Genomic DNA, 27,857 nt, shown 5'->3' with positions numbered 1-27,857 from the left:
TTTTTTCCTTTTAAATCATCTCTCTGTTATGTTTTATATTTGTTATTTTGAATGTATGATGTTAGCATTTGAGTGTATTTCTTTTTTTTTTTTTATTTTGTGCTTGTATCCGGATGAGACTTATAGGTGATCTCAAACTAAGTACATTGGTGGTGTGCTCTTGGAATCTACATCTGATCCCTATTTGTTCCCAGTTCCCCTATGTCTTACTTTTTCTTGGGTGCTTTAATTGTAATTCTAGAACTTTTTACTATCCCGTTTTCTTCTTTTTTACTGGCGCTGATATAACCTAAATGTGTTGCAAGCGCCGTAAAACCGTTAAAAAACAAAACATTTATTTATTATTTTTTGTTGTTGTTGTTGATGTTGATGTCGATTTAAAATTTTTTTTTTTTTTTTTTTTTTTTTTTTCATGTGTTCTTGTAGGTGCAGCCCTATAGTCGTCTAATAATTTACTCATCATCCTCCTCTGACGCTGAATTTACCTAAAAGTAAAAATATTTTTGAAAATTTGTTCATTAATCCCCTGAGGACATTTTGTGTATAGGGTCTATCTCGAGAAATTACCGATCCTATGCGCCCATGAATCCGTTGCAGTACAGCACGGCGAAGTGAACAACATAAATTAAGTGTCATGCACAGGGAAAAACGAGATTCCTGCAGTAGGGCTCAAACCTTCGAGAAAGTTAAAACCCTTATCCACTCGGCTACCATGTATCTCTCTCTCCTCACCCCAACCAAGTATCGTAAGTGATTGTTCTTGTTACTATAACTACCCGCTCTTTTAATAATTCTATCGACCTTCAGTCATTACCCTAGAATGAGACACAAACTTCTCCATGCTGGCCTACCTATAGCTTAATCCAGCAGTTCCTGCATTGACAGCTGTATCCATTCCTTGATGTTGTGAATCCCCATATTTATTCTTCCTTGTTTTTGTCTTGCTCAGTCCTTCTAGCCCTGTAACTGGGTGAGGTTCCTGATCTTGCATAGTGGGCATGGAGGCACATACTGTCTTCTATCCCCTTATATCTGTTTTCCAATTTGCTTCTGTCTAAGTGTAGTAGTAGTAGTAGTAGTGGTAGTAGTAGTAGTAGTAGTAGTAGATGTAGTAGTAGTAATGCGGCTATGTGGTCTTGTGGTATGACACTCATTTCGGATCGGAAGGTCCTGGGTTCGAGCCTCGCTCGGCGCATAGTTGAGTCTTTGGAAAAGGCTCTTTACTCACATTCTCTCACCGTACTCAGGTGTAAAATGAGTACCTGGCCGTTGACAGTGTTGTCTATGTCAGAAAAAAATGCAACATCGCCTAACAGGCGTCATGTCTCGTTCTTCATGTTACGTGTTGTTGTTGGGCAGAACCCTTTGTAAAGCGCTTTGAGCACGTTTAGTGGATATTGCGCTATCTAAATCTAAAAGCTCAAGTTTTTTTTTAGTAGTAGTAGTAGTACCTAATAATGATGATGATGATAATGATGGTGTAATAACAATAATAAAAATTAAAAAAAATAAAAAAAAATAATAATATAATAATATAATAAATAATAATAATAATAATAATAATAATAATAATAATAATAATAATAATAATAATAATAATAATAATAATAATAATGACCAACGCATCATATTATTGTCCATAACAGCAATGTTAAATCATGCCCATAATATTGCGTTCGGAAGGTCACGCCGCTGCTTCCAGTTGCTAAGCGTTGAATTACTATGATATGCGCCTGCGCAAGGACAAACGGAAGCAGCGTAATAAACAAATTTGTTGATTTCAGATTGTTCAAGCTGTTGTCAAAGCACACTGAGGCCATTGATCAATTTGAGTCACTGACTTCGTGTAATCTAAGCTTAAAATATAAAAGCAACAATGGTAGGTCATTTTTCTGTAATACAAGGGACTCTTCTGTGTCGTAACTACTGACTCTGTTTTTATTTAAGGCTGCAAATTTACCGCAGTCGCAGAGTGGTGTTGCTAACCACTACTCTCTCTATCTATCTACCATTACACTCCATCTCCAACTTCACCCCGATGAATCACTTTGCCTTTTGACTTTTGTCAATTCTAATAAGCAAGTTAGAACTCCTCTATATTTCTTTTACTTCCCTATTAATCCATCCTTGCTTTTTCAGCTCTAATTATCGCTTTTTAGAATTTAAATGAAGGCGGAATATACTCTTAGAGTTAGAGTAGAGAGGAGAGAGAAGGCTGAAAAGCCAATCCCTCATTTGGGCCATTTGATTTCGGAAATGATTCGATTTGAACATGCTCAGTTTAGAGATTTTTTAAACACAGAAACCTCACTCTATTATTTTTTTTTTTTTTATTAAATGATATGTTTTGACCGTCTTTGCATCTTTGGATCTTTTTTTTCCTCACAAAAAATCTTATGGTAGGTCGTTTGATTTTTTTTTTTCAAAATTAAAAATTAGACCTCTAGAATAATTATTTTTTACAAAGACATGTTCATGATCTACGCCTTTAAAAGCCATTTAATATGATCCGTGACTTTTAGATCTTGGATTAACGGTTCCAAAGTTATGATGATTTTACTACTCAAAATGTACTATTGCAAAAAGCTCAAAATCTGTGACTGGGAATTCCCCCCACTGGACAGCCTTTGATAAGCTGACTACAGATTGAAACGGGACTATTATAGCATAGAGAAAAGACGGTTGGTCACTGGCGGCCAAAATTAAACATACTGCGCCTGCCTTCAATCTTGATTAAATTTGGAAATGAATTGTCTAGATTCCTTTTCTTCATTTTTTTTTTTTTTTTTTGGCTCTCAATTTTTTTAAAATTACAAAATTTTAAACATTTTTATCAAATTATAATTTTTTACATGATGTGCCTATAATGATTTCAATCACATTAAAAGAAAGCTTGATATCTGTTCTTTAAAATTATACCAAATTCGTTTAGATACTCTGAAAAATAATGCGATTATGTGAAATTGCGTTATTCAAATTTTAACCCAAACTAGCGCTTCACTTTTCTATTGGCTTATGGGCACTTGTCTACAGGCTGGAATCAGACTACCTAGTAATGGTATTTTTAACATGTTGATTCGGCTCTCGTCTGCCCACTTCTTTTTACCATGTTCCAAATTTTCTGAAGAATGTAGACATGCATATTTTTGAACAAAACCTTGACCATATTAGGTACTACTACTACTACTAAAAAAAATTTGAGCTTTTAGATTTAGATAGCGCAATATCCACTAAACGTGCTCAAAGCGCTTTACAAAGGGTCCATGACCAACACAAAAATAAAAATGATGCAAATGGTCTCCACGAGTCAATTGTTGCTACGGTGGACAAACATGCTCCCTTGAGCATTGAGGTTGAGACGTCAAGTACCCTGGTATAATACAAAAATAAAATTGGCTGGATTAGCCAGGAGGCAGGCAGAAAGAAAATGACTCAAGTCCAGAGATGCTGTGGATGAGAAACTATATATCGCTGCTAGAAATGATGTGAAAGCCACCAATTTCAGGGCCAAAAAGAAATACTATGAAGACAGCTTGAAAAAACATCAAGTCAGATGGTTTATATAGAGAGGAAGAGGTCAAAGGGCTCAAGTAAGTCTTAATTGCCTACAGGAAGTCAATAAGACCATGGTCAGTGTCATTGATCGTAACAGGAGACTCGCCAGAAGAATGGAACAGTTCACGTATCAATGGTCATAAAAATTGATCTTCTTTGTATTTAAAAAAATTAGTTGTGATACAAAAACATTTTCTAAATGTTGGATATTTTATCAATAGTTTAAAAACACAAAGAATAATTAAGAGTTTTTACGGTGTTTAAAAATTAATTATATTTCCGATCATCGCTGTGAAACCCTAGGCCAAAAGGGCTTCAGTCACCTAGCATGAGACAGTCGATTACGAACTGTGGAATAAAAGTTATTCTCTATTGTTGCATGTGTGTCTGTGTTAGATTATACACACCTACAATAAAAGAAAGTTCAACAAACTACACATGTGTAGTTAAAACTCTCTCTTTGTTCTGAATAAAATAAGCTCTCTTCACTCTCAAATCCCTTGATAGCACGTGGATGGGGAAAGGGGGTGACTTTCTTGCTTTCTTTGTTATTTGAAAGGTCACAAACTTTCCACACAAAATGTAAATGACAAAGCTATAGTATTAATCAATCAAATTCAAGTGCTTTTTTTGTACTATTCTAAATAGAGGAAAAAAACAAAAACCCATTCATGAACACAATGAGCTTTTGTAACCGATTTAAGGCGTATGCGTGGTCAGTGCTCAAGACTGACCAGCTCGCCCTTTATTTATGGACTGTCACTTCCAGTGCTCAGCTCCCTCCTGTCCTAGTTTATGGACCAAGTGTTAGGGGGGAGGTTAAAAGAAGTTGGATAGAATAGACATGTCTAACAAAACAAAAAAAGTTGTTGAAGTATATTGCAGTGTTAAAAATGGTTTGGGATTGGAATTTGCCAATTTAAAAAAAAAATTGGCAATCCTCTTAGTGAATGTAATCGAGTTTATCATTTGTATGAAATTATGCCTGCTGTTGTTCATCTTGCATTAATATTATCACCTTTTGACTTACAGTCTCAGCTTGAAACAGATGAAACTATCAAAAGGATCCATGCACACAAGGGAGTCATCGGAATAATTATTGTCAACAATGATGGTGAGTGCTTGTGATATGATCGATGGCTACTTTACAAAATGCATAGTGATAAATTGATTTTGTCATTGATTGAGGGTAAAAGGTCTCGATTTTCTTTGACAAGAGTCCTGTTTAGCTTATTGCTTGATTTAAGATGGGTAAAGAATCAAACAGTTCAATTTAATTTGATAGATTATTATTTGGATATTAATTATGAATTCAGTCATTCTAATCTTGATACAATTAGTACACAATTTGAAGGGAAAATATCAAAATGCAATTTAAGAGTTGTCTTGAAGTTCATGGAAATTAGGAGAGCATGGGAAATAAGAAAGGTTGTTTTTTGTTTTGTTTTGTTTTTGTTTTTGTTTTTTTTTTTGGGGAGGGGGGGGGTTATTTTTTTTTATTTTTTTTTTTTTTTTTGGGGGGGGGGGGGGGGGGTATAGCAAGCATTGTTCCATTTTTCATGTTTTTAGTTACTCTACAAGGGATCATTATGACCACTGGTTCAGCAGAGAAGGGGAAATACAAGGTGTATACAAAGTCTGGTACATGGTGATAATACAGACTTCCTTTACACAGCCTTTTTATTCATTTAGGATTTAGATGGATAGTCTGTTCACATCAAGCAGCCTCTTTTTCGGTGAAGAAATGTAACATTCAGCCAATTCTTCACAAACTACAACATAAATAGATGAATAAAAATTGATATAAGGTCTCACGTGTACCCAGAGAGAGAGAGAGAGAGAGAGAGAGAGATTGTGCGTGGCACTTGTAACCAAATGGCAAATTGCCATATTTATGGATGATGAAAATCTATTATAATAATAGTGATAATAATAATAATATACTCCAGCACGGTTTCCTTGAACTCATTTAAATGTCCAGCTTATTATTCGTTGTTATCATTCCATTCTTTTCTCTAACAAATTCTAACCTTGAACACAGTTTCCTCGAACTAATTTCACCCAGCCAACGTAAAATAATTAATTAAAGGGTTTCTTTAAATTTGCGCCCAGTGATTTCAACCACTTATGACTTATTGTGATATTGACAGTTACCTATTTGTGTATCGTGTGCATCTCTACACTGCATGTGTGTGTATGCAGTATAATACGCACGCAAACACACATATCCACTCAAACACTCCATCGCCATATCGCAGAAAAGACACCTCTCTGCTTATTATTATCACTTCGTCTTTAATTTCAATTTCAATGCCATGCGCCATGATGTGCTAATGGTTGGCTATGACGGTACATAAATGTTGTGATACAGCAATTCCCCCCTCCCCTCAACACGCACTCACATACACCAACCCCTTGTAGCATATCAATAAAGTAAATAATAAATAAAGTTCTCTTCATTCATCCTCAAGTGGAAATTTGTCTTAGGGTTTATTCCAAGGGAAGACTGGAATAACCCAGGTGTCAGTCGTAGCACAGCACCGCAAATTGAGCTAGGGAGAGGTGGCTTGATGAAGGCCAAATACGACGGTGGATATTCAAACTATGTAACTTTTGGGTATGAAGCAAAGACCATACAGCTGAAACACATTGCCCCTCCCCATCAAATGTCAGGGCAATCTATGGTTCCTCGAACTACGGTTTCCTCCTATGATTTTGCATGTCCTAAGGAGTTCGAGGAAACTGTGCGGGAGTGTAATAATAATAATAATAATAATAATAATAATAATAATAATAATGATAATGATGATGATAATGATTATTATTATTATTATTACTATTATTATTATTATTATTATTATTATTATTATTATTATTATTATTATTATTATTATTATTATTATATTATTACTATTATCATTATTATTATTATTATTATTATTATTATTATTATTATTATTATTATTATTATTGTTAATATTATTTTTTCCTACAGATTTTGCCTTCAATTATTTATATTTTGTATGTATATAAACTAACATTTTGTGGTTCTGAAATTTACTAAGAGCGATTCCAGAAACTTATCCTCATATACAATAAGATTTCTAACAAGAAAAACCTTGTAACTATTAATTTATTTTTCAGGCCATAGTAATTTTCATTGATTTGTGTTTACTTTCAATCCAGGCATTCCTATCAAATCTACACTTGACAACACCACCACCGTTCATTATGCCTGCCATATTCACAGTTTAGCATCTAAGGCAAGAGCTGTCATCAGGGAAATTGATTCCTCCAATGACCTGAAATTCCTTCGTGTTCGATCAAAGAAACATGAAATTCTTGTCGCACCAGGTATATTTCATAAAAATTAGTCCTTTAGAGCCATATGGCCCTGATTTATGTAGTAGTAAATGGATATTAGCAATTCACCTCTTCCCTTTGGTGAATTACTTTCTGCCAAGTCTAACAGACCTATCTACCCAATCATTGGTAGAGGTCAGAAAAAATCCCAACTATACTTGAAATTGATATCCAGTCCCTTTGCCTCTGAGGCAACTGCTCTACCACTGAGCTATCAGGGCCATCGTGATTTGTATTGAATAATTAATTTGGTCTTTGTGCTTAAACAATTACTATTTCCTAACTGGCAGCGTTTTATCTCACATTAGATCTAACCATTTTTACCAAGAGAGCAGTGATGGCAAGTCACATCACAATTACTGCTTTTTTCATGAAGAGAGTTAGGTATGCTGTTATGAATTATGGACAAATAATGAGAGAAGGATTATTTAATGTCAATTCACTTATAACAACAGTGTTTTTGATGACTCGAGAGAGATTTTTTTTTTTTTTTCGAAAAAGTTTATCTGGAAGCAAATTTTATTGTGGACAATGTTTTTAATGGGAATCTTATTTCCATAATCAAATATCTGAATCTTGATTATTAAAATGCAAAAGGCTAAGAGGAAAAGTTTAAAAATATAAAAATGAAAAGAAATCAACATCAATATATTTATATAGCACATTTCCATGGATTCACCATGCTCAAAGTACTTCACAATGCTTCATTTATTCACCCAGCCGACCATCTGGAATGGAATTTTCATTTCTTACTGTACAAGTGATTTTTGTTTAGCCCTTTTATATCTATCTCTGCCTGTAACCAGATTCTCATTCAGTTAAGTCGAGGAAATTGTGTAAAGTTTCTCTATTCAAAGGCACAATGCCAGGGCCAGAGTTTCGCAATTATTATCTGCAATCTTGTTTCTGATCACATTCAATATCACTCGAACTTCTAACAAGTCAAGACACCACACCACTAAGCCACTGACCCAGTGTAGTGAGGTATTTATATAGTTAAGACATTCTAATACTGATAGTCTGATAAAGGCTGTTAATAACATGGCCCAATATATTCCATTCTCTCTAGGGGCTTAGCTTCATTACTGATGTGTGATATCTTATTCTTGTATATTTGATCTTTCCTTGGAGGGGAGAGTCAATGATGACTGGTGGATGGGGAAAAGATGGTCCCTCAGCTCATCTCTATTAGGGACTGCGTTTGTCACTGTTTATGTCCCTTAGTTGTGTTCAACACAGTAAACATAAAGAAGATATCCCATGTGTAAAGAGCATTTTAAGGGGCTTGATGATTTTTTTGCGAGTGAGCAAAACTCACAAATCCCACAACTCGTAGTAAACAATGATCCACAACACTGAGATACCAGTCTCATAAGAGTTGGTCTTTGTGATTTTTACTTGGTTAATGACCAAGGGACTAAAGCAGTTGCCAACACATTCACTTAAAAACATAACTAGTACTAGATTTGTTTGTTATTAAGGATTTTGCAGCATTTGCGACACATTTAGGTAATGTCAGTGCCAGTAAGAAGGAAGAAAATTGGATAGTAGAAATGTTTTAGATTTACAATTAAAAGCATCCAAGAGAGAGTAAGACCAAGGGTACTGGTTCAAATAGGAAACAGAACTATAGTAAAATTACTTAAAACCGAAAGAAGCTAAACCGAAATACCTTAAACCGCAAAGAATTTAATAAATTGAACTAGTTTCTTCATTATCTTTGTACTAATTCTTACGATGAACTGAAATACTTCTAAGAAGGACTTTCTTTAAACCGAAACAACTTGAGAGCACCTTCCCTTTTTCTCTCTCTATTTTTCTTCAAAAATTCGGGAAGGTGGCCCCACATAATAATGCCCGGCGATATTAAAACAAAGAGCGTAAGTATAAGATGAGGGTGAGGGGTGGGGGGTAGGCAAACACTTCCATCACTGCATTTGGGTTGGCCAGCACCACGATCGCAGACTGGGAAAGGAAGACAACGGGTGACTGGCAAGCGAAAAATGAGGAAAGTTGGGGAGTAGATTCACGCAAGCGAGATGTTCTCGCTCGTGTGTTGATGCTTTGGAACTGACTGGATTTTCAACACGACAATAAGGAGGGGGGTGGTAGACGACTTACCATTGACATGCCATTTCATTTCCACTTTGATTGAATGTGTGTGAAAGAGGGGGGGGGGGGGTTCTATGTAATAGACAGCTTAGCATTGACACGCCTTTTCATTTCCATTTCACTTCACCTCTGTGTAGCTGCTCATCATTCATTATCAATTATCACACAAGAACTTACTTTAGCTTTACATTTTACTAAAAGTCTAAAAGAAAGCACTGTGCTCACACGTTGGAGTTTAAAATCAAAATACTATGTGAAGTCGATGAAAAAAAGGTTGATCAAGACGGAGATATGTAAAAAACACGGCATCCCGAACTCAACTCTTTCAACAATTTTGAATTGAAAACGAAAACCCCCAAAAATATTTTTAAAATTAAAACACACCAAAAAAAAATAATAAATAAATAAAATAATAAAATTAAAAAATAATAATTTTTTTAATGGTTACAAAGACGGCATTTATTTAACAACTACATTTAAGGGGAAACCCATGATACGATTAAACGAGCAAATTTCTTAAATAGCTACTACCCTTGAAAAACATCGCAAAACAGGAACTTGCTTTAAACCAAAATGTCTTTAAACAGAAATGGTTTAGAAGGTCCCCAAAATTTCGGTATAAAGTAATTCTACTGTATATTACGAGATCACACCACCACTGTGCTCAGTTTGAGACCACCTTAAAATCTCATTCAGACACAAACCTAGGATTCCACTAAAAATGATACACTCAAATGTTTGCAAACTATATTCAAAACAGTAACTATAACAGTACGTAATAGTTGATTTACAATGAAAAAATATCACCTCCCAGAATTAAATCTTTACATTCGACTGTCTTCCTCTCATCCAAGGGCTTCTGTCTGGGGCCAGGACAAAACCAAGTACCATATTTTCCTAACTCTATGCCACAACTTTATCCCCTGATCTCGACCCTGTGGCTCTTAGTCTGGTGTGGCTAATACTAGTTTGCATTTTTTTTTGCCTGTGTCAGCCAAATGTGTAGGCTTCATGGTTATTGTTTTGAAATTGTAACAAATAAACGATAGAAATTACGCATTGCTAATGCTAGTATTTTAATATTGTATCGAATAAATGACTGAAATCACACATCGGTTTTTATCGAAAGAGTAGCTTATGGTAAGATAGAATTGATTTTTTTTAATTGGGTGGTGCAGGATGTCCTATAGTCCAAAAATTATGGTAATCTCATTTCTAGACAAATACAAAAAGCAACCTGGAAAACAGATAAAGGGGAATAGAAGACGTAGCACGTGACGTTTCTGCCCACTATGGGAGGTCAAATACCCCACTCAGAGAACTGGGACAATTTCAATAAATTCACCAAAGACAGGACAGATCAGTCTGAATAACTGGAATACTCACAAGATTACTTGAATGAGATTATAGTCATCTGAGTTAAACATATGTTATAAGTTGTTGTTTTTTTAAAGTTAGTAATGATTAAATGATAAAAACAACGATGTTATTTTATTTTATTTCATTCATTCACTTCTTCTTATCTTTCTTTTTTCAGATCATGACTACTTTATGATTGTGATCCAGAAGTAGAAATTCTCATTTCAAGTCTTTTCATCATTATCATTCTCAACGTTCTTCATGTCATAACAACAACAACAAATCACTTACAATGTTACAAGTGGTGTATTAAAAGTTTGAATGGAATTTACTGCGGACGAAGGTGATAAATTTTATCAAATTGAACGAAGGTCGTCTTTAATTAAATTTAGTCATTTAAATTGCAGTATTTGTCAATAATTATTGGATAAGTCTCTCTGTAGAGTATATTAACATTAATGGAATAGTTTATAATGAATTATTTAATTTATTTGATACTTTGAAGGAGTTGTGACAAATTGAAATGGTTGGTGTATATATTTTTACATTGTATTTTTTTTCTTTTGGAAATCTAATATGTGTTTAATGTAAATGAGCTGTGACATTGATTTTATTAGTACAAAATATAACACATTTGGGGTTGTTTTTTTTTCATTTACACTCATTTTTCTATGTCTATATAAATGTTATATTTTAGAAAAGGTTCTGTATAAAATGAGTCCATCTAGGTAATGTCGAGGTTTATGTTTTTATTATTTTGGTAGAATTTGATAGTCGAGAGTTTGAATACTTATCTTGCATATCAACTCATCCTTATATCTTTTTAAATTTTATTTGTTTAAATTTTGAATTTTGTCAAAGTTTACTTTTACTTACAACTGTAAAACCTGCGCATCCCATTATTACACTGTATGATCTGAAAGCATAAACATTTAAAACAAGGAAAAGAGACTTTTTTGTGGTTATTTTCAGAATGTTACTGTTTCATTGAAACCATCCAGTGGTTTTTATTCAAGTTGATGAGTCAAATCCTTTATCGCCATAATTTGCAATATTATACTTATAATAATAACAGAACTAATTATAATATTGACAATATTATTAAAATATCTTATCCCCTTTGTTTCTTGTGTATTGGCAGCTCCTGTAAAAAAAAACACGAATTTCCCTTTGACAGAGAATATTATATCTTTTTATTGTATTCTTTTTACCGTATTTTGTACCATTCCCATGCAACTCACACTGGTTAAAAGTAGCATTTTATTATCTTTTCTAAATGGTAAATCAATTGGGGATGGGAACAGTTTATTCTTAGCCATTTTTTCATTTATTGCATGGTTTGTACCTGTTCAAGTCGTGGACCTTTCTGATAAAAATAAACACGGCCGTACACAAACTGAGACCGAGAAATTGAATTATTGTGCATTTTTGAAAGCTGTTGAGCACCTGTCATAATATGTCTCATTTTCAACTTAGTTCAACTGTATGGCCTGTGACTGGAGTGCATTGAAAATTTATGATAACCTGCTAAGTATTTTATATATCATCTCAGTTTGCTTGAAATAACGAAGTATGTCTTTCGCTGTAATTAATGATAAAATGTTATGAAAATGGTAATTATCGTAATCCGGTACCTTCATCATAGACATAATAATAATGTCATTCTTTCATCAACCATTCATTTATGGTTGCCAATTTTCTCTCAGTTCTAGTTTACCCTACCTCGTTTGAAAATGATATATAAATAACAATAACAATGATGTTGTGGATCTCTACATTTGAAATGTGTATTTTAGTTAAGGGTTGTTCCATGTATGCAGTAAATTAACTCTTATTCTTGATGTGAAATCCATTCTAGCTGTCAAACTTTGTGAATTATATTTATTTATTAATTTGTCTTTACTTATTTATTTATTTTATTTATTTTTTCATTCGTTCATTTATTATTTATTTATTTATTTATTTGACTTTGATCATATTACATTTACGGTACGTATTTGGATAGGCTCTACAATGTTAGATTAATTTAAGTAATATACACCTTTAAGAAATTGAAATGCAAGTATATTTACAATTAAAAGATCAAGCTACAATTCTTGTTTGTTAGTCTATTGATTGATTATAAGATGGGCAAAGATTTCAAATGAAAACAAGCGGTGGATGGACATCATCTCAATATTGAGGAATGTCTGCTTGCTGAACTGAAAATGGATTTGGGGACGGGGAGGGGAGTTTTCCATATTATGCTGTCTTTGCTGTATCATCTTTCCCCTTACCTTAATCTTAATCCTAAATCTCATAGTGCCAAGAGCCTGATCTCCCATAGTGGGCAGGGAGATGCACACTGTGTCTTCTATCCCCCTATATCTGCTTTCCAACATGCTTTCTGTCTTTGTCTTGGAATGAGATTATTTGGTTTGTCCTGGCCCTGGCCGGAGTCCTGGCTGGGAGGAAAGCCGTCAAATGCATAGTTATTGTTTTGGGAGATGATATTTTTTTTCCTTGTAAATCATCTCTCTGTTATGTATTATTATATTTGTTAGTTTAAATGTATAATGTAAGCATTTGAGTGTATTTCTCTTTGTTGGATTTTGTGCTTGTGTCCGGATGAGACATAGGTGATCTCAAACTAAGTACATTGGTGGTATGCTCTTGGAATCTACATCTGATTCCTATTTGTTCTCAGTTCCCCTTTGTCTTACTTTCTCTTGGGTGCGTTAATTGTAATACTAGAACTTTTTACTATCTCTTTTTCTTCCTTTTTACTGGCGCTGATATAACCTAAATGTGTTGTTAGCACCGTAAAACCCTTTAAAAAAAAAAAAAAAAAAAAAACAAACACAGTGCCAAGAGGCGTATATTTTTAAAAAAGTCCTTCAGAGCCACTCAACCCATGGAGCCAGAGTTTATCCTGGTTTCTATAGCGTGAAATTAAGACATTAAGGAGCAGGCACCGATATAAGATAAAAAGAACTATGAAGAATATAGGTATTAAAATTGTCCAAACTATCGGGAGCCTCTGTGGTGTAATAGTAGCACGTCTGACCGGTAATCAGAAGGTCTGAGGTTCGATCCCCAGTCGAGGTCGCCTGATTTTTTGGGATGGCTTTTTTTTTCTTGTATTTTTCTTTCTTGCTTTGTCTGGCACCTTTCATACACACTTGTTCAGTTCTTTATAGCATGAAATGGACTATAGCAATTGCTTGTTATCCTTTGTATAGGATACTAGTCTATCACAAAGTACTTTCCGCCAAATCTAGCAGACTCGGCTACCCATTCACTGCTGAATGGACAAGGGGAGAGGGATCAGCAAATCTCCACTGCTAGATCTCGGTCCCTTTAAGTGTGAAGCGAGAGCTCTACCAACTGAGCTATTGGGACCCGCGGAGGCGCATAAGGCCTGTTCAATCATTTGTCATGTCCCTGGTTTTGCCCAGGTCCTGAGTGGAGTGTTTCACATAGGTTGGGTGGGGGAAAGGGGGGGGGGTATACAGGATACAGACTGTAGACCAAAAATTACGATAACCATCTTTTTTTATTATTTATTTTTTTTATTATTATTATTTTATCTCAGCTGAAAGGTAAACGGTCAAATACATGATTAAGTTGGTATATTTATTATTTTTTAAAAACTCATTATTTGAGATGATTTTTATATTTTATTCAAGGAGGGCTTTATTTTATTACAATTTTATATTTTATAAGCATACGAATATTTTTAACTAGGATCCCATGTACGTGTTATGTTGGGGGTCTCAGTCTAGACTCGCGAATACCTCCTTGTTCCCTATGTTAAAAGTCTCATTGTCTTTACTTTTTTGGGTGCTTGTAAGTCCATCTTAATTCCAGTCTATAAATCTTTTTACTATCCTGCCATACCTTAGTCTTTGTAAACTCATAGCCTTACACTAACCAAAATAGTACGTCACAGTACAAGGCGACGACTATCAAAAGGAAATGAAAAGTGAGTTGTATTTATATTCAAATTTGTGACCCATCGTGACAATATGGTATTTTGGTGAACTTGAGGAAGAAAGTTGGATTTAAAGTCAAAATAATCAGTGAGAAAATGGGACTTTTTGAAATGTGAAAAACATACGTGTTTCACTCTCTACATTGAAGGCATTTATTTCAGCTCAAAATTTTAACCGTTAAGCTTAACATTCAATTTTAAGCACCATGCTTATCCAGGCATTTTATCGTCTTGAGACTTTAACACATTTTCAGTAACATTGTCATACCAGCTGTATAGTCGCTGATTCGTTGGTCTTGGAGATGAGTAACTCTTGAAACCTGCCTAACTTCGACCACTGTCGAAATGTATGATTAGCTTATTATGGCATTTTATTTTATGACTGTTGTTGATGATGATGATAATTTTGCTGTTGCAGTGTTGTTACCTTTTTTAATATTTGTTTTTCTTTTTTTTTTTTTTTTGTTTGTTTGTTGGGTTTTGTTGTTTGTTTGTTTTTGTTTTGTTTTTTTTTGTTTTTTTAGGGATTTTTGTTTTGTTTTTTTTGCTTTTTTTTCTTTAAAAAAAAGTCAATCGATATTTATTTCATCAAGACAATTTAAGTTTATTCAAGTAAGAAAACAGTTTTGTGTTATAAGGAGTATAAAATTCATTTAGGTCCCGAAAAAGCGCATCATCCTCGAGTCTTAATCTCTTGTAAAGAGTCATGGCTCTTAGCATTATATTATTATCTGATGAGACGTTCCTGTCATTCATATCTCTCCCTTCACCATCAGGGTGAATAGTTTTTAATGGAAAATTGTCAAACTTAACATGAAGAAAACTCAAGAGATGAGACCATTCGCCCAATTTTGAATGCAATCGGTCCATGTCAACAACATAGACTTGTTTCTTGGAGAACATACTATAAACTTTAGATATATGGCTGATAAAATCTCCATTTTGGTATAAAAGGCGTGTATGATAAGTCCTGTTTCCTTTGTTGTCATTAATAATTATCTTTGCTTTTAAGTATGAGAGTAATTTCTTTATGTTTTTGATGTTGAGTGTTTCATTTTTTAGAAGAGCTGTATCAGTCAGGTTCACAGAAAAATTTGTTTGATCAAACGACACTGACCTCTTTATGATTTTGTCACCCCCATCTCTTCTGCGGCCAGATTGGACGGTGTCAGTGTCGTTTTTCAGTTTTTCTCGATGGTAATACTTAGGTTCTTGAAATGTTTTCCGTTTGGATTGATCAGATTTATTTTGAGTGTTGCTCGTGTTTGTACTGATGAGACTTTCATTTGGAGGTTTAGGGCGTTTATCTCTGATAAATTGAGACACTGTACTCAGCAATAGGCGTGTTACGGGATTACATATGATGACAATGATCCGAATGTTTTCATCAAATTTTTTGATTGATTGTAAAGCTACCGGGTTTGTAACATAGTTCAAGGACACATCTACAGTCAAGTGATGATGCAGGGTCAAGGGCATTCGAGAGATGTACCACTGCTCAGTGTGATTGCCTGTGAAAGGAGAAGAAAAATAAAGATAAAGGGAGATGATTGATAATCATATTAATTAGTCAACTATTCTCAGGACAATTTACAGTGAAATCATAATAAAGCCAATGCCGTCGGATTAGAAAAAATTGTTGACATTGAGTACGTACGGTTGACTTAATCAATTCTCAATGGAACACACTTAGATAAATAACAAAATTTCGGACCAACAAGAGGTTTAAGCAGAAGTTGACTTTATGCGGATTCCATTGTATTAATATTTATAAAATAAATCTTCCATCACTTGAAGTGTGTTCGGTGGAAGGAGAGGATATGAATGGGCACCTCTCAACCAATATTCAAATCTTTTTGGTCTTTTAGTTTGTTTGCGGAAAAGCGGTTAAAGGTGTCTAACATCCAATGGCTTATTGACTGCGCTGAGGAGCATGGTTCATAATAATGAGCTTATGTGGGGTCGTCAAATGCCAAATGTATGCTGCTAATGAAAACAAATGCCTTGAAGAACTGAAAGCTAAGATGGGATATGACAGAAAGTGAACAGAATTCACAGAGCATACAGTCGAACAATTTGCAAAGCATCCACCGTTGCACAATGAGCACCTCGCGTTATCTCTAGTGTTTATCGGCATCCTTCACTCACACGTGAAAATGTTAAAATTTCGTTAAAATAATATGTTCATTTAACAGCAAAAATCTCAAAACTTAAAAATATTTCAGTCCTTCCGGTTTTGATCAAGTGTAATGCGACAAATTAGGGAACATGCATTGTTGTACGATAAAGATATGAAAAAGTGTCTATGAAATGGTGCCAAACGAAGCAGAAAGAAAAATATAAGACCCCCACCCCCAAAAAAAACCAAAAAAAACGGCCTGCCTCAATTGATGATCGAATCTCAGACACCCTTGTTACCGGTAATTTGAATTTTTGTTTAATCATCTGCATTGCCTGGCACCGACGTGTCCATATTACATGCACGTCTGACATCCAAACCCACTTATGGGCCTAGTTTAACTTTGTTGTATAGACAACATTTTGCGTCATTAAAAAAAAAAATCTCTTAAACAACATTGAGCCCATAGGGAATTTGGTTATCAGACCTGTAAATAAGTGCGCGTCGTACCTAAATGTTACGATTTGAGTAAGTTGAATCGTGTGAGAACGTCCCAATTTTTTTTTTTGTCCGGTCAAAAATGGCTGTTTTGCCCTGCTTTCAGTTCTAAGAATGATCCAATTATAATGCTGTTTTTGTTTTGTTTTTGTTTTTGTTTTTAGTTCACCTTATTATATACATTTTGTTTGTTTGTTGTTGTTTTTTTAACGTGAGCAAAAGAAAATCATCCATGGCTGACCATGAACACGTTCTCGTAAGTGTATGTTTAACGATCCTTAAATTGTCATCCCTTTTTGGAGTGTAGCTTATATCCCGGGGGAGAACTATTTACAACATCTACCTTCAAAGAAGCGGAGGTCTCTCCTGTTAACAAAGACATCTGGATGAAGTGCCATTAGGTCCAGCAAGTGCTCAGCCCCACAGTCCTTAAATCCAATGACAATGGCGGATGGTTTGTGTCTTGAGTAGGATAGGAGTGGAGAGGAGAGAGTGTCTTGAGATCCCCCATGGACATCATTGGCAAAACCTGACGCATTAAAAATAGAAATAAGTACGAAAATTAATTAATATAGAGCATTTCCGCGGATTTATAATGCTTAACGCGCATTAAATGCTTCATTTATTCCTCCATCATGCAAACGGAGCCAAATTTCTACTTTATACAGTACAAGTCGCCTGACGCCTGTTAGACACTCGTAGTGTACTAGCACTCTTACACTATCCATCACCGCCAAAGCTAAGTACTCATTATCACTTGAGTTTTACTTTTTTTTTGTATCAGGAGAATCTCGAAAGATGAATTATTGTTAGAGCACTTGGCTAACAACAACAAAAAAAAGAAAATCAGTTTCGGATATGGATAGATTTGGGCTTGTTATTCAGCGGCGTGGCGTATTGACGGCATATGGTGGTGCCATGATTAGAAGAAGAAAAAAAATTCTTAAACAGTGAACACGATTAAGAGGGGAGAGCACATGTTAAAAACTCTCTTTTTTGGAAGGGTGGGGGGAGGGTCGATGATTTCTACGAGTGTACAAAACTCACAAAAACAAATAATTCATGAAAACAACAAGCCATAACACTGAGATACAAGTCCCGTGTGAAAAGATATTTGTAATTATTCTTTGTCCACCATTAAAAGGATTGGATTCGGTAGATAATGCAATCAATATGTGATAAATGTAAATCAAAAGAGAGAAGAAAAAAAACAACCTATGACAGAAATTACTTACTTTTAGTACTTGTAAAGAAAATCTGCACGGCGATGTTTCAACTCTGCAAATCTTTTTATAATTTGTTTATTGAAATCTGGAATGGCATTTGGCATTTATTTCAGCTTTGTGAATTGACAGAATCATTAACGAATTTAACCGCTCCTGTTTCATTGAATTTCGCAAGAAATTTTTCACTCTCTTAAGGGTACTAAAACAACGTTCAGGAGGTCAAGAAATACGATGGAAGTGGTTAAGGTCACTATAGCCTATAGATGTCCATCATTTGTCAGTGTTTGTTGTATCTGTAAAAAGTAGACAATAAAAACAAAAGAAACTTTTTTTTCTAAACTAACTGTGAGCCATTCATGTCTGTCATACCATGTCACTGAAAAAGAGCGTTTTCGAGATTTCCACACCTGTGTTAATTCAAAATCGGTTGGTGAGGAACTAGTCTTTTTATTTCTAATTTGTCATCTAGTGTCGATCTCCCAAACGGTTGGTGAAGTAAAGAGTCAACTTGATTCATTGCAATTCATTGTTTAACAAAACAAAACTTCAAATAATATCTCAAATAATGGAAAGGTAGATTCAGATCTTAAAGCATCACAAAGAAAAAATCACTCCACTTAGGTACTTAAGAAATAAAAAAAACACACCAAAGTATAACTGTTGACAATCTTCGCTTTCTTTCTCTGAATGACACAAATACACACGCACAAACACACACACACACACACACACAAATAAACACTCATACACACGTAACCATCAACTCGGCACTACAAGCAAGAAAATGTTGGTGTATTCGTCCACAATGCTTCGTGTTGCAAAGAATTCTTCTTCTTCTTCTAGGTTCCATGCCTGGTCCAGGCTTCGGATACTGCATGAATTATCTCTCTCCATTCCTCCATGTCTCTTGCTTTTTCAAACAGCTCTTGGATTGTTAGGTTGGTGAAGCCCTTCAGTTGGTCTATGAGTGTTTTTCTTTGTCTCCCCCGGGCGCGTTTACCAGGTATTTTTCCACAACTTGCCAGGTATTCATTCTTATCTTTCCTTACTATGTGTCCGAAAAAGGAAGTTGTCGATCCGCTATTAAGGGCATTAGTTTCCTTTGTTGGTATGTTTGTTTTAGCACTTCTTCGTTCGTTTTGTGTGCAGTATACGATATTCTCTGCATCCTTCTCAAGCACCACATTTCAAAAGCTTCAATGTTCTTTTGTGTTTCTGCAAAGAATTACTTTATTCAATAATCGTGAAAAAGAGGTGGGGGGAGGGGGATTTTGATATGTCATATTTTAAAGTTTTATGTTGTTTTTCTTTGCTGCTTACAAATAAACTTGACAATGATCAGTGTTTTTGACAGTTAATGTAATATTTTGGATGGCCGAAGTTACCCTAATTATGACGTAAATGGGTCAACATTGGCGCATCGCCCCAGTCCAACGGTGGAGCTCTCAGATCCTGGCACAAGGCGAGGGGTTTTCCGCTATTTGAAGATAGTATAATTCGACCCAGTTTCTCGCTCAATCAGCTGTAGCGATACTAATGGATAGAGCATTAAGTGGAGCTCGGATTGCTTTGCACCACGGTGTTCATTCATTCACTAATTCGCGCAGTGATGTCACCAACACACGAGTCGGCGCAGTGCGTGATTCGGGATCTTGAATAGAGTGGAGACTAAAAAGGCAGTATGTTGTTGGCGAGTTGGCGAAAGACAGTGGAGTTAAACTTTCTCTGTTTTATTTTTAATTAAATTATGCCGTTAATGATTTTTAAAAGATTGGTACGGTGCCTGGCACCATTCGATCCAATGGCCCCACGCCACTGTTGTTATTTCTAGCCCCTCTGTACACCCACCCAGGGGCGTGGCTATATTGGTTGATTTGGTGCTTGGCACCAAATCCATCTTTCAAAAATTTTATGGATTACATTACAGCATTTAAAAAAATAAAACTGAGAAATAGTAAATACCGCTTCTTACTTATTTGAGTAAGTCCTTTCTGTATATTGTTTTCTTTCTTTTGTATTTACAAAGAAAGCATGTTTTAAGTCATTTTTTTCTTATTCTGGAACCACCTTATATTATAAGCACGCCACGCCACTGCACCCACCGGTAATTGACAATAACGACAGAAAATATTTTATTTTGGACCAGCATTGAATCGAAAGGGTAGCAAGAAATTGTTACTGTCCGTTAAAAGCCACAGAAATACAGATACAAATTCTGGCTCCATTGCCATCTATTGATCTGATTCTCTCTATATTTTCACGAGTACAACATGAATGCATTTGACTATAATTGTAATATTATTGTTTGATTTCATGTTCTATTACAAAACAAAAACACGCACACAGACACGCACACACACACACACACACACACACACACACACAAACACATTTAAAAAACAAAACAAATAACAACACCGCCCCCCCCCCCCCAATCCCCAAAATAACAACTAACAACAAAAATACAAAGTACAAACAAAAAAAAACCTAATTGTAAATTTGGGAGATACACATGGGCAAAGACAAAATGTGTTTAAATTTATGTAAATTTGGGAGATACACAGGGGAAAAGACAAAAGATGTTTAAATGTAAATTTGGGAGATACACAAGGGAAAAGACAAAAGATGTTTAAATGTAAATTTGGGAGATACACAGGGGAAAAGACAAAAGATGTTTAAATGTAAATTTGTGAGATACACAGGGGAAAAGACAAACGATGTTTAAATGTAAATTTGGGAAATACACAGGGAAAAGACCAAAGATGTTTCATTGTTGTATGCATCCGTGTGGAATGCGTTAGACACCAAAACACAAACACTCACTAAAACATTACAAACTCTCTCTCTCTCTCTCTCTCTCTCTCTCTCTCTCTCTCTCTCTCTCTCTCTCTCTCTCTCTCTCTCTCTCTCTCTCTCTATCTATCTATCTATCTATCTATCTATCTATCTATCTCTCTCTCTATCTATCTCTCTCTCTCTCTCTCTCTCTCTCTCTCTCTCAACACCTCCCCCCTCTACACACACACACAAAATCAATAAATATAATACCTTTCGTGACACTTTCATTATCATAGCAGAATTGATTCAAAATCAGATACTTGCGGATAGAAAATAACGGGAAAGAAAAGGGCGAGAAGAAAAAGCAAAACAAAACAAACAACAACAAAAATGCAAACAGAAAGTGCATCCAAACAGTTTGCCATCGATTTATCGTTTTTAGACTAAGGTCAATGAATGGTTTAAAAATTTAAAAGAAGATAGAGAGAGAGAGAGAGAGAGAGAGAGAGAGAGAGAGAGAGAGAGAGAGAGGGGGGGGGTAATTAATGATAAAATGACTATTATTATTATCATCATCATCATCATCATCATCATCATCATCATCATCATCATCATCATCATTATCATTATTATTATTACTACTATCATGTGTATTACCTTGAGTAAGATGACGTAAGTCTCTGATAGAAATTACTTTGGCCGGCAAAAGAAGTCTGGAAACTTCTAGATAAATGACCATGAAGGCCAGGACAGAAGCTGTAAAGAAGGCGGTGAGAATAGCCTGGTTATGTCTGTAAAGTGGAACAGCTCGACGAGGGTGTCTGGAAAATATAAAATCCCTAGAAACTAAAGCTAAAAAAAACAACCCAGTAATCCCTAACAAACTTAAGTCCACGGATATGAAGTTGATCCCGTTTTTTTTTCTTTTGTTGTTCTTTTTTTGTGTGTTGTTGTTTTGTTTTGGTTTTTTTTTAATTTGGGGGGGGGGGGGGGGGGGGTGGGTTGTCTTTTTGTTTTTTTTTTAAAATATATTTTTATTTATTTTTGTCTTTTTTTAAAAATATTTTTTTTTAAACATTAACCCGTAAGCAGAAATTGCTTATTGTCCCTTGCACTGGACAAGCTGATGCGTGAACTACATATCGACCTATTTGACAGACCCAGCCAAAAAGAAAAAAATAACGATATATATATATATAATATATAATATATATATATATATATATATATATATATATATATATATATATATATATATATATATATATATATATACAGAGAGAGGGGGAGAGAGAGAGAGAGAGAGAGAGAGAGAGAGAGAGAGAGAGAGAGAGAGAGGAGAGGGAGAGAGAGAGAAAGAGAGAGAGAGAGAGAGATGTATAAAAACAAAACGTTAAAGTACAAGACCGACACTGGTCCATTTGCCCGTGAGTCAATTGACAGATCGTCTCAAAACGGTATTATGTCGGGTTGAACCAGCTTCTGGAAATTGAATTTGTGTAGACACTGGCACGAAACGTGGGTTAATTTCCATTGTCATGGTGGAGAAAAAGCATTGTTATATCGCCTAACAGTCGTCATGTCTCGTTCTACATGTTACATGTTGCTGTTGGACAGGGACCTCTTGTATAGCGCTTTGAGCACATTAAGTGGATATCGCGCTGTATAAAAGCTCAAGTAAAAGTTAAATTTAAATTTAAAGTTAAAGTTAATTCAATTTCTAGACACAACTCCAAGTTCGCATTTTTCTTAATGTTACACCTCAATTCACTTTTGGAGTTTGATTTATCCCGACATAATACCGTTTTGAGACGATGGGTCACAGATGAGCTATCGGAACCCTTAAATAAATGTTGAAGAAAAGAATACGAAATATTTCAATTTCAAAGTTTATTGTTCCTGGTTGATTATATCTAGTAGTAGTAGTAGTAGTAGTAGTAGTAGTAGTAGTAGTAGTAGTAGTAGTAGTAGTAGTAGTTAGTAGTGTGGTGGTGGTAGTGTAGTAGTAGTAGTAGTAGTAGTAGTAGTAGTAGTAGTAGTAAGTAGTAGTAGTAGTAGTAGTAGTAGTAGTAGTAGTAGTAGTAGTAGTAGTAGTAGTATAGTAGTAGTATGTAGTAGTAAATAGTAGTGTAAAGTTAGTAGTAGTAGTAGTAGTAGTAGTAGTAGTAGTAGTAGTTGTAAGAGTTATATAGTAGTAGTAGTAGTAGTAGTAGTAGTAGTAGTAGTAGTAGTAGTAGTAGTAGTAGTAGTAGTAGTAGTAGTAGTAGTAGTAGTAGTAGTAGTAGTAGTAGTAGTAGTAGTGTAAGTTATAGTAGTAGTAGTAGTAGTAGTAGTAGTAGTAGTAGTAGTAGTATAGTAGTAGTAGTAGTAGTAGTAGTAGTAGTAGTAGTAGTATAGTAGTAGTAGTAGTATAGTATAATAATATATAATAATATATAATAATAATAATAATAATAATAATAATAATAATAATAATAATAATAATAATATAATAATAATAATAATAATAATAATAATAATAATAATAATAATAATAATAATAATAATAATAAATAATAATAATAATAATAATAATAATGATGATGATGATGATGATGATGATGATGATGATGATGAGTTGGCTGAGGAAGTGGTGGAGGTAGTGATGCCGGATGGACTAATGTCATTGTTGGTAATGAGAAGATCCAATGTTCTGATGAAGTGGGCAAGTGTCAGAAAGAAATTGGAGGCCTGTTATCCCCGTTACCAACTCAATCGTAATCTGACTCGTACTCGTGTTCATCGTGATAAGAAAAGAGTTTTTGAAAATTAATTGGTGTTTCGTCTCTGTCCGGCATAACAGGCAGGGAACAAAGTTTTGCCTATAACCCAATAGGTAACATACATAGTAGATATCATTGTGTCTTTGGGTAAGACATTTATACACATCACCTCGCTCGTCTCTGGTGTGAATGAGTAGCCTACCTGGAAATGACAAGTGCGAAAGGTAGTGCAGAACCCGACATTGAGCACAGAATCCAAAAGGAAACTTTTGGAAATCAAAGCAAATTATGAGAGAGACTAAAATGAAAATATACAAAAGCAATGTTTTACTGTGTACTGCTTTATGGGAGTGAAAGCTGGAAAATGACATCTTTCGTAGCTTAAAGCTATAAACCTTTCAAAGCAAATGTCTAAAAAGAATTTTCAAACATGTTTTGGCCTATAAAAAGAAAAACAGTGGATCTATTAAAGAAAGCTTACTGCACTAAATATTGAAAGCCAAATAAAAAGAAGATGGTGTTGGCTGGGTCATGTGGCCATAATGGAAAAAAAAAGGGTCACTTCCCAAGACAGGCCTGTACTGGACAGCAGATGGGAGGAGACTGGAGGAGACCCAAAGAAACCTAGCGAAGGACCATGGAAAAAAAAGGAATAAAGGAAGCAGGCCTGTCCAGAAATACACCACTGCTTAAGCAGCCGACCGCAGACATTGGAGATGTCTGGTGAATGCCCTATGTGCCTTGAGGTCCAAATAGAATTATGTAACTAAGTATCCCCATCACCAACTCAATCGTAATCTGACTTAACATCTTTTTCAACTTGATTAGAAAAGAGTTTTGGAAAAATAATTGGTGTTTCGTCTCTGTAAGCATAACAGGCAGGGAACAAAGTTTTGCCTAAAACCAAATAGATAATATACATAGCAGATAATTCATAAACTCTGGCCCTAGTATTGTGTCCTTGGGTAAGACATTTATACACATCACCTCGCTCGTCTCTGGTGTGAATGAGTAGCCTACCGGGCCATGACATGTGCGAAAGGGTCGCCAAACAGGCCCTTTGTGCGGTATGAAATAGAAACTAGGTCCCTTGTGGCCTGTTGGGGGAATGATAAATGCTACTCATCCGACACCCTACTTATTTACAGGTCTGATAACCCAAATTGTTATGGTCTCATTGTTGTTACGGAAATACTCTCAAACCGACGCAACATATTGTCCATTATAACTATGTAAAACCAGGCCCATGATTGCGTTCGGTTATCAAACCTAGATAATTGGTGCACCCAGTACTCAACGCGTCAAACGTTTGTTATGTTGTAATGAACAAGAAGAGGTAATCATTTAGATTAAAGTCAAAATATATTTTTTTAAAATTGATTTCCTTTTATTCTCTTTATTTTTACTTTTTTTAAAAAAATTATTGAGACGTTCAAATTAAAGAAACTAAACTTACTCATTTATTTGAACTATTTGAACAATAATGCAAATGATGCTGCTTAAAGATTGATTAAATAATAAATAACAATCATTTACAAAGACAATAAATCACGATATATGAAACATTAATCCTGCTTTGTTGACATAGGTCGACGTGCACTTATTTGCAGGTCTGATAACCCAATTCCTTATGGGCTCATTATTGTAATGGAAATCTAAACAAAAATGACGCAAAATAGTGTCCATTACAAAAATGAATGTTAACTAGGCCCATAAGGACGTTCGAGTGCCAGACCTGCATGTATGTACACGTCGAGATAGGTGAAGCTCGAAAGTTTCAGGTCATATTATTATGTCTTTGTAAATTGAATTGCAGCTTCAATTCCATCTAATGAACGATAATGTATTTGAACTAATACTACTGTACATACTTTATGAATGAATCTTGACATTCAATTTTAGACCATAGTTTCACCTGACGTGCAGGTCTGATATTTGAACGCTCATATTAACATCGTTGTAATGAATAATATTTTGTGTTCGTTTGGGAGTATTTCCATTACAACACTGAGCCCAATACAAATTAGGTTCTCAGACCTGAAAATAAGTACATGTCGGTCTCACTCCAACATACTACTTACTATTAAGAGATAATTGAGAACAAATGAAAAAAATGAGCACGATGGAAAACATAGAAATGTGCTATATATAAATGGGCACATTCTAATAGTTAATAAGATCATAGTTCCTTTATAATTAACTTATGTCATTCAATGATAACGTAGCCTACCTGACAGACACAGTTCTTTGTTTTATCAGAAAGTTGTCAATGGTGTAGGACTCTGCACTGCAACTTGTCATAATCAAAACGTTGAGGTCAGTTTCCCTTCAAACTTAAAGAAATATGCACACTCAATCAAATGTTTTTAAAAATCGCCTTGTCATTAAATTGGATCACTATAGTCCAAAATTAAGTTGACATCACGCTTTTCTTATTAAGTTATTTATCTATTTATTTGTGTACTTATTCATTTATTTATCCATTTATTTATCTATTTATTTATTCATTTAATTCTAGTATTTCCAATAAATTTGACAGGTTAGTTCGTGTGGCGTTTACAGCTTCGCCCCCCCCCCCCACCACACACACATACACACACATTTTCTCTCTCTCTCTCTCTCTCTCTCTCTCTCTCTCTCTCTCTCTCTCTCTCTCTCTCACACACACACACACACATTACCATTCCCCTAACTCATCCGATGAGCATAATTTATTGACTGATCCGTTGTTTAAAAGAACCCACCCTCACATACATACACACACACACACACACACACCCACACACATACACACAAAAGCAATACTTATATTATTGTTGGTATATAGTATGCGCGTAAGTCGACATGCACACATCAGTTTAAAGAGAAAACTCACCAGCTGCCAGATCGAAGTACCTACACACCAAAAATTTCGAGTAAACTTAAACATTAGTTAGGATGTTTGAGAAAATTTGGGAGACCTAATCAGTCAACTGGCGGTCAAAAAACAATAGCAATAGTGCTGAGAGACGTTGGACACTCAAGACAGATGGTGACACCCACGCTTTAAACCGTTCACTTACTGACTGATGTTGTGACTGACATTAAATGGCTGACGACCGTCAAAAAAAATATTAATTTAATAACCCCCCCCCCCCCCTTCCCCGAATGTGTGATATTGATTTGCATAAATAACTTTTTTTTTTAAAAAAAAGGAAGGCAAAGACGAGCCAATCGAGAGAAAATTACCCCCCCCCCCAATCTTTTGTAAATCCCTCCCTCAATTCAATTCTCTTCCCTGCATAATAATAATAATAATAATAATACACATTTATATAGCGCTCATTCTCGTGTAAAACACAAGCTCTGGGCACTTTACAATATAAATATCAATTTTAAGTGAAAAAAATAAAAAAATAAAATAATAATAACAATAACAATTCATAGCCAGATCAAGGATTCATATAGAGTCAAGAAAAACAAATACAGTAAAAATACAGTAGCATACCCACCATACCAAAGACTACTACTACTACTACTACTACTACTACTACTACTACTACTACTACTACTACTACTACTACTACTTTTACTTCTTCTACCACTGCTACATCTAGATTTTGTGGAAAACTAAAACAAATAATAATAATAATGATAATAATAATAATAATAATAATAATAATAATAATAATAATAATAATGATAATAATAATAATAATAATAATAATAATAATAATAATAATAATAATTCTTTTTTAAAAATGTGTGCGTTTATTATTTTCATTACAAATTTCTTGACAAGGGACAAAACAGAGAAAGTTATCAAATCTATATATTAAGTTATTGGTTACTTCCCTTTACTTCCGGGTGAAAACTATCTGCCGTTGTTATTGGTGCCTAATTATGATAAATGGATTGAGTTTGAGTCTAACGTTAGATATTAAAATTTCATAAAATTCATCTCTTTAAGCTGTTGTTTCCGAGAGATCAATTAAGAGTGCAGAAGGACAATAAAACAACTTTCTGAAGGCCCTTCCTGAAATCAAAGCCAAAAGAAGACCCCCATCTTTATCAAATCCCCAGGGTAGGAGGGTTGCCAGATTATTTTTCAACAAAATGCCAGTGGAAGACTC

The 27,857-nt window shown here is 34.8% G+C and overlaps 2 protein-coding genes across 5 annotated transcripts; one reads left to right on the top strand and one right to left on the bottom strand.

Moving 5' to 3' along the window:
• The first annotated feature begins 1,745 nt into the window (after positions 1 to 1,745).
• On the top strand, positions 1,746 to 12,484 carry LOC144976991 (dynein light chain roadblock-type 2-like). The gene is made up of 4 exons (XM_078921648.1): positions 1,746 to 1,879; positions 4,588 to 4,669; positions 6,742 to 6,909; positions 10,568 to 12,484. The coding sequence occupies exons 1-4, from the start codon at positions 1,877 to 1,879 to the stop codon at positions 10,600 to 10,602; spliced, it is 288 nt and encodes a 95-aa protein (XP_078777774.1). The 5' UTR covers positions 1,746 to 1,876; the 3' UTR covers positions 10,603 to 12,484.
• A 2,281-nt stretch (positions 12,485 to 14,765) lies between these two features.
• On the bottom strand, positions 14,766 to 27,800 carry LOC144976989 (uncharacterized). Of its 4 annotated transcripts, none has more exons than XM_078921646.1 (5): positions 27,576 to 27,800; positions 25,976 to 26,078; positions 21,641 to 21,804; positions 17,323 to 17,508; positions 14,766 to 15,873 (listed from the first exon to the last, which is right to left on the bottom strand). In XM_078921646.1, exons 2-5 carry the CDS (start codon positions 26,044 to 26,046, stop codon positions 14,951 to 14,953), a joined length of 1,344 nt encoding a protein of 447 aa, XP_078777772.1. In that variant the 5' UTR covers positions 26,047 to 26,078; positions 27,576 to 27,800; the 3' UTR covers positions 14,766 to 14,950. The 4 variants fall into 4 exon arrangements, with proteins under 4 accessions (XP_078777772.1, XP_078777771.1, XP_078777770.1 ...); XM_078921645.1 differs by lacking the exon at positions 27,576 to 27,800 and adding an exon at positions 26,621 to 26,821 and having other exon boundaries at positions 25,976 to 26,142; XM_078921644.1 differs by lacking the exon at positions 27,576 to 27,800 and adding an exon at positions 26,621 to 26,821.
• Between the last annotated feature and the right edge of the window lie 57 nt (positions 27,801 to 27,857).

This window comes from Berghia stephanieae, chromosome 7, assembly GCF_034508935.2.
Source record: "Berghia stephanieae isolate SIO BIC M18660-M18661 chromosome 7, UCSD_Bste_1.3, whole genome shotgun sequence".
In the NCBI taxonomy this organism is placed as follows: Eukaryota; Metazoa; Mollusca; class Gastropoda; order Nudibranchia; family Aeolidiidae; genus Berghia; species Berghia stephanieae.
This window is presented reverse-complemented; position numbering and strand designations above follow the sequence as displayed.